Source organism: Rhea americana, unplaced genomic scaffold (assembly GCF_003343005.1).
Source record: "Rhea americana isolate MKP2758 unplaced genomic scaffold, rheAme1 scaffold_298, whole genome shotgun sequence".
Lineage (NCBI taxonomy): Eukaryota > Metazoa > Chordata > Aves > Rheiformes > Rheidae > Rhea > Rhea americana.
In genome coordinates, this window is record NW_028186421.1 from 716,372 (window position 1) to 723,593 (window position 7,222).

General features: G+C 38.8%; 1 protein-coding gene across 1 annotated transcript in view; it reads left to right on the top strand.

Annotated features, from left to right (window-relative positions):
- Positions 1-7,222, top strand: part of RSU1 (Ras suppressor protein 1) — a 107,841-nt gene that overhangs the window by 3,859 nt on the left and 96,760 nt on the right. The window contains exon 2 of the mRNA XM_085309432.1: positions 5,814-5,864. Within this exon, the coding sequence (XP_085165558.1) occupies positions 5,814-5,864 (51 nt within the window). The remainder of the gene's footprint in view (positions 1-5,813; positions 5,865-7,222) is intronic.

Consider the following 7,222-nt stretch of genomic DNA (forward strand, 5'->3'; position numbering starts at 1 on the left):
TCTCTCTCTCTCTCTCTCTCTCTCTCTCTCTCTCTCTCTCTCTCTCTCTCTCTCTCTCTCTCTCTCTCTCTCTCTCTTTTAAGAGAATTAAGTCAAGACTCATCATGTAAACATTTTATGCTAAGCTAAATTGCAGTGGGGATGGAAGCAGTGTACAAAAAGGTTTTGGTACTGAGTCAAAAAGAGAAGAACTTAAATATTCTTCGTTGACCTATTCCATTTTGAAGCATCAGTAGACTGGGACTGTGAAAATTTAATTACTGTAAAAGTAAGTTGCCCTGGCAAATGTTAGTTAGCATCCTAACCCTCAAACCGCAATGTGAATTTGAATGGTGCTAGAGTAAGCTTGGAGTGTAGGCACTTGATGCATTCTTGAAATCTAACCCACTTAGAACTTCAGTGTTAATTACTGTGGTGTTAATAAGGCTTCTGAAGTCTTCATTCCTCAACATCTTGTTTCTTAGTGTCTAGCCACCTCATCCAGTGGCTTCATATAGAAATTATAGTAATTCTCCTGTAGAAGTTGGGGTGCTCTTCAAATCTTGCTTGACTGGACCTGAGGGGTAAATTACCTGATCTGCTGAGTACTTCTGGCCGTACTTACATGATCTGTCTACATCCAAAGCCAAATGGCCCCAACCATGCCCCTTTCAGCCTTCCTGATACTGCTCTGGGATATTCATTRGTTGCTTAAGATAGCTATGTCTTTTAATACAGAGTTGGTGGTTCAGTTGTTATGCAGAATTGACTTTATATATAGAACAAGGAAGTCTACAATCAGATATTCCTGCACCACAGTCCGTTGAGTATGGGTAGGCTTGTGRCAGCAAACCGACAGACTTTGTATGTCCTGAGGCATTGTTTCATGAAGTTCACAATTTAATTTAAGGGAACAAATTCCCCCTGTATAATGAGTAACCAAATACYATTTTATATCTAGTTTCCATTTCTTATTGTGCTTGCAAATCTGTCTGTTGACTGGTAGTAGCTTTGAGCTTCTCAAAATTGAAGTTCCTGGTGTCTAGATACAGTTATATATGGGCTTCTGGAAGCAATCCAGGGCACAGTTCCCTAAAGCTTGTCTCTTTGAGATAACATAGAAATGTTTCCACCATAGTAGTTAGTAATACTGAACCTTTGTAGTGTTTTCTGAGTCTTCAGTGATTTCTTTCTCCACCTCTTTTCTCTCCAGGGGATGTAAGCATGTTTTGCAAGTGGAAGATGCAGTGAGGTTCTTTGCCAGGCATCAGCACTRCCTTAGGTACTGGAGTTTCAGGCAAGGTGCTTAGGCTTGAGTCTAATGTTCAGAGTAGAATGCCTTTGGTTTTTGGATTTCAKTTTTTTAGCTTTGGGACTTCTGTTATGTTCTAAGTAGACATGTGGGAAGCAACCTTACTAAAAATCTACTGATTCAAGGTGGCAAACGGATATATCACAAATATGGAGAGAATATAATGCGAATGTATAATGCTTCTAAGCTTGTAGTGTTAAAAGGCCAGCAAAACAGCTTGATGATGTACCCATTAGATTTACCTTTTAAAAGGTAAATACTGACAGAACTCTTTAACATATCAAACTCCTGCTGATCTCAAATATGAGTGGAAGACCTGAGTCCATACCCCAAAAGCTTAATTGCTTGTGTGTAGGTGTTTTTACTTCCTATGTGCAAAAAGTCTGTAATCATGACAGCTGAGGTTTAGCGTCTAAATATGTGCTGGACTCTTGTACCCATCTCAGTTCCCTATTTGTAAAACATTTATTTTCCCATCTTTTTGTTTCTTAATTTAGTTAGTAAGCAGCTCGGAGCAGGTATGGTGCTTGTGTATCTGCTGTCTAGCACTTAATGGAATTAAGAGGACTTTATACTGCTAGGGTGGGAGTCAGTTACATGCAAGTAATTCCTACTCTTGAGCTGGCTTCTTGCAGAAATTTAAAATAACTATTTGGTATGTTTTCTGTTTGTTTGCTTGTTTTTAGTACTGAATTACTWCTTGAGCAAACAAAAGAAATCCCAGACACTAATTTTGTCCCATTTATCATTCTGACTCATGCTTTAAGTGACTACTTCAGTTGTGAGGGGAAGACTGTTTCTTTACTGATGCCTTAAAGAGTTTGTTTTATTTGGATAGCCTTGGACATACCTAGTCTAGTATCAGCAAGTAATCATGCACTGAAGTCGGCTCTCTTAGCAGAAGAGGTAGCTTGTGGTCAGAAAAGAGCTGGGAAAGGCCTGTCACACTGGTAGAGGAATGAACTAACTTGAGCTCTTCCTCGTGTGTTTTCTAGAGTCAGTCTAGGCTGCTTATTAAAAGACTTGTCATGAGATTGGTGATTTAGTATGTTGGTTTGTAAGGTAAAGAACAGGTTATCTGAATTTGAATTTCTATCATAAAGCTGGCAAAGCATATGCAAAAATAGCATGTACTTCTCAAGGCTAAGTTAAGTGTAGTACATGCTTCAGTCTTTGTTCTGCTCTAATATGCCAAAGGAAACATTAACTTTAAAGGAAAAAAAGTGCAAAAGTACTTGCAAAATTAACTCTGTGCCTGATGGCCTGATTTGGCTCTGCATTCTGCATAGGTATGACTTGGTTTGCATGTTGCAGAACTTTGTCTAACAGCAGAGATGCAGATGTCCTCCCTCTTAGGAGTTCAGTTGTCTTTCATGATCTTGATTAGGTGCTGGATTTTAGTATGATGATGAGATTGTGGTAATTGGACTTGATACACATTTTTGAATGAAACTTTCCAGTTTTAAAAACAAATTTTAAGGTGAAGTGGGAGCAACATCGTGAACAGTAYTGAAAAGCAAAATTTTGTTTCTTCTGAAAAGCACATTAAATCTTTACTTCCTAAGGTTTCTGCTTAAGAGTCCCGGAGCCTTCTTCCTAAGGGCAGGGGGAGAAGAGAAATTTCTAAAAGTTCCTGCATCCCAGATCTTCAAAAATGAAGCTAGAATGCCATCTTGTGGTTCTAGTGCCAGTCTAAGCATTAGACCCTGTGGAGGCTAATGCTCCACAGAGCTGAGCCTTAAAGGCACTGCCTCACAGTATCCTTAAAATTAAGAGCTGCCTGAAATACATATGTGGGATTTGTAAAGGCATGATGATGTAGCTTGAACGCATTGTTGCCAGCATAGAATTTGCTGAGAGTACAAAGCCAAGCAAAGTCTTTGGTTTGTGCTGTGTGTTTTTGTTGCTTCTTTGATCATCTAGGACTTACTGAAACATTTGTGGCTTGGCAAAATATTACCTGACTAACCATACTCTTGATTGTACTCTTTCTACATTGGTAGGAGCCTCTTGGGTATWTAGATATGCAGAGAAGCCATTTAATTTATAATGAAGAAGATAATACCTATTCACCTGAATGTGTTTGAAGCAGGTCAGGCCAGGGTAGGTAACTCTGTCTTCTAGTAGGAAAATATTTGGCTCCTTATTTACAGTCAGGCAAGGCTGATTTCTTGTTGATGCTAGTGAATCTAGATGAAGCCTTTGGAATTGGTTGTTTGAATTAAATACAGAGATAGACAATGTCAGAATTTAAAAAAAAAGAAAACAAAAAGTTCAGAGAAAGCTTGCTCTGTGTAAGTGGCTCAGAAGTGGAAACTGAGAATTGCAAACCTATATCTGAAAGTTTAATAGCTAATAGCATGCTCTAACAGAGAATAGCTGCTGGGACAAGCAGAAATTGAGAGAAGTGAAATCATTCTGAAAGCTGCTGTCAAGATTTAATGTTGCATGTAAATGAGAACACCTTTCCCCTGCATTTTAACTTAAAGCTCTTTTGTCAGTTTGTACTGTTCATCTGCTTTGATGTATGGAGTCAAAACTAAAGGGTACAAATGAACTCAGTATGGTTATGTAAAGGTGCACTTGTTTCCCCATCTGGTTCTGATGAGGAGACGTTGTCTTGGACCCGGAGGTGTCTGGCTAGGGTACTTTGCATCTCTGGATGCAAATAGACTGATTGCTCGAGGAATGGTTTTGTTGCTGTTGGTTGGGCCTGGATATCAGGGGTCTCTGGAAAAAAATGTGACTTTCACTGATTATTTCAACCATTTAAAATCATAAAGCAAGAGAAGTAAATGCTGCTTAAGGAATACTTAAACATACGTTCACAAACAGCTGTCTTCCATCATCTAGCTTTAATTCTTTTTTTGTAAGTTGTATTCATATGTTTAGGTATATATCTACAATAGTTTAAACGTTTGTGGTTGCTTATGGTTTAGATGCTGATGGTAAAAGTGCTCTTACGTTTTAAAGCTTAGAGCTGTGTGTGGCTGCTGTACTTGACTTGCTCTTGGTGCCAGCTTTTATAGTAACATTCTTACAGCTTTTCTGTGGGCCTCTTTTTCTTTGCCCTCCTGCTCTACCTAGGGAGTTGYTGCAGGCAAATTTAAGAGCACTTGTGTTTTGAGGGAAATAAGGGTGGGTATGCTGTTTCTTCCTTTCTCCTCCCTGCCCTTCCTTCCTCCACAGCCTGCAGTCACATAGGGAACTGTGGCAATGCGTTTTTACACTGAACTGTCTGTTCAGTGTCTGCCTTTCTGAGTTTCTGATTTCATTCTGTTACCAGATTATATTCGCCTGTGGTAAATTATAGGCATTCTTTAGGATTAGCTTAAATTGTTTACAGGCAGTTTGCTGTATCAATAAGGAAAACTTCCCTAATCTGCTTTCTCCAACTTCTGTTTTAGCATTGATCCATATTGCCAATTTTCACAAGTTCTTGCCAGGATCTTATAGTTCCCTAAGGCAACAGTATCTCTGGAACTGGACTAACTGTAGCAATGTCTGTTGCTTGGAGAAAGCTGAGTGACAAGAGACAGACATGAGACAGACACTATAGCTGCCCTTGAGGAAGGAGAAGTTCCAAGTTGCCTAGGAAGGGCAGTCAAGTAGTTTCTGGAGGTGTATTGAAGACCTTTACCTGGAAGTAAGGAAGAAGGTGTAGGGGAGGAGAATCTTCATTTTTCTAGTTCAGTGAAGTACATCAAACCTTTTACAGGGAGGGGGAAGATTTGAGGGGCAATCTCTTCAAGGTGTGGATTTCTCCTCTGGCTATTTGGCATATTTTTCTTTTTAGATGGTGCTGTATGTTGTAGGCTGTGAAGATTCTAGGGAAAGCAACCGTGCTGTGGAGGGTGAAAGTAGGCAGGAACGAATGTGAAGARTGATGAAGTTTGGGGTTTACTGCAAAGCTCTGTAGCTGCCCCTTGCCCTGCCCACATCTGTTCAGCGAGTTCGAATATGAGGGACTTTTGTCAGTTTAGTCAAATTATATGAATGATCCAATGTTACATGTTATTGCCGAGTTGATTTGCTATTGTTCTTCGTAAGTGAAAGGTTGTAAGTAAAACTATAGGTACTTATGACAGAAATTTAACAGTGACTTGAAGATAATGAGCTGGGAATATGCAGAAACTTAAGATCATTTGTGTGATATTAGTGTTCTTGTTTGGATATAGATATTAGGGCATGTATCAATTTTTCTTTGAAGGTTTCTAAAAGTAGAAATGAAAAAGACGTTTCTGTATGTGTTATGTAGAAGTATGCTGTATGAATAAAACCAGATTGCTGAGAGTGAAGAGTACTTACTCTTTAAATTGTACTTGGTATAGTAGCAGAAACAAAGCAAAGGCACAGAGAAATGGCCGTATGTCCTTCAGACTTGAGCTTGTTTTTGTTTTTGTGATATGAATCTGGAGTAACTTTAGTGTAGAAAATAACTTATCTTTTTCAGCTGAAATAGATATGAGCTCCAAGTTGCTATTTCTGCTCATAAACTAACTTTTGTTTTTTCTCTTCACAGTTACCTTGTCTCATATCACACAGCTGGTTCTCAGTCACAACAAGCTTACAAGTAAGTATACTCCTATGTTTTGACTTCATTGCAGGCAGTTGAGCAGTACCTAAAAGCTGCTGCTGCTGCTAGTTTTTCTGTAAGGCAGAACGTCACTTATCCTAAGAGCATGAGAGGGTTGTTGGTGAAATGCTTCATAAAAAATAGATGGAGGATGTGACTTAGATGTGACTTAGCAGTTGTGTTCAACATGCATCTCCAGCTTCAGTACAAGTCTGCGACATAGCAGAGTAAGATCTGTAATTCTTTATCTTGTTAAATAAAAAATTGTTTTTCCTACTACAATTCTATAAAGTCCTCATCTTCAGGTATTCAGTAAAGGATGTGGCTTGCTTTTTAGTAGTTGGATAATTCATTTAATTGAAACAAGTGAAAAGAAACTACAACTTGGCTGTGACTGTATTGTATTTATAACCCAACTTAATTGACTGAGGCCAACTGGATGTGGTCTTCAGGCTTGAAAGAAGCCAAACAGTCTATTTCAACCAAGAAAAATTTTTGAGTGCAAATATTCTCTTGCTTGTACTGTACTCGRCACCCTCAGCTATTACTATCTGGTTGTTACTGTTCCATATTAAAGAAGTTCTTAAGTGAGATGTTGCTGAATCTCCTGTCAGGCGAGCAGGATAAACATGCTGAGATATCAGAGTGACTTTTGGGAGGCAAAAGAAATGATTTTGTTGTAGGAGAAAACTTCAGCATTACTTGGCCATACTTTATGCTAACATTCCTTGCATGTTGAAATACAAGCAACAAGTTTCATCTGATTCCTTTTGCAGTGCTTCTTGTATATAGAAGAAAGGTATTGTTTGGGGGGACTTTCTGCTCATTTGTGTCTGCTCTCCGCTTATGTGAGTGGATTTCTGTCTCAACCTTTCCTTTCTGTTTGGAACTTCTAAGAGTAGGAGGAATGGAGCTACCAAAGAGGGTGTGTACCTTGGAGGAGATGACTTGGCAGATGCTGTAGTATATATCAGGCTATTTCTAAGAGATGCTCTGCAAGTTGAGGTTGAGGGGGGGAAAAAAACTATTCAACTCTTTAAACTGTATTCTGGATGTGTTATAAAATAGCATCTGTTATTTAAAATGTGAAAAGCTCTTAGTGCTTAAGGCTTTGGGCATTTGAGTAGGGTTTAGGTTGGGGAGGAAATGAACATTAGATTCTGCAACATGAGTACTTCCTCATCTCTGGAAGTGATTTATTGAGTATTAGTGTCCGGCTTAAAGGATTTGAAGTGATAGTATGAAATAGATAAAAGCATGGGCAGCGTGGGAGAGACTTACGAGAAATGTGAAGTAGCTATTCTAGGTCATGCATTTGTATAGTGTCTAGATTGGCATCTTGCTGTTTGTTTTTG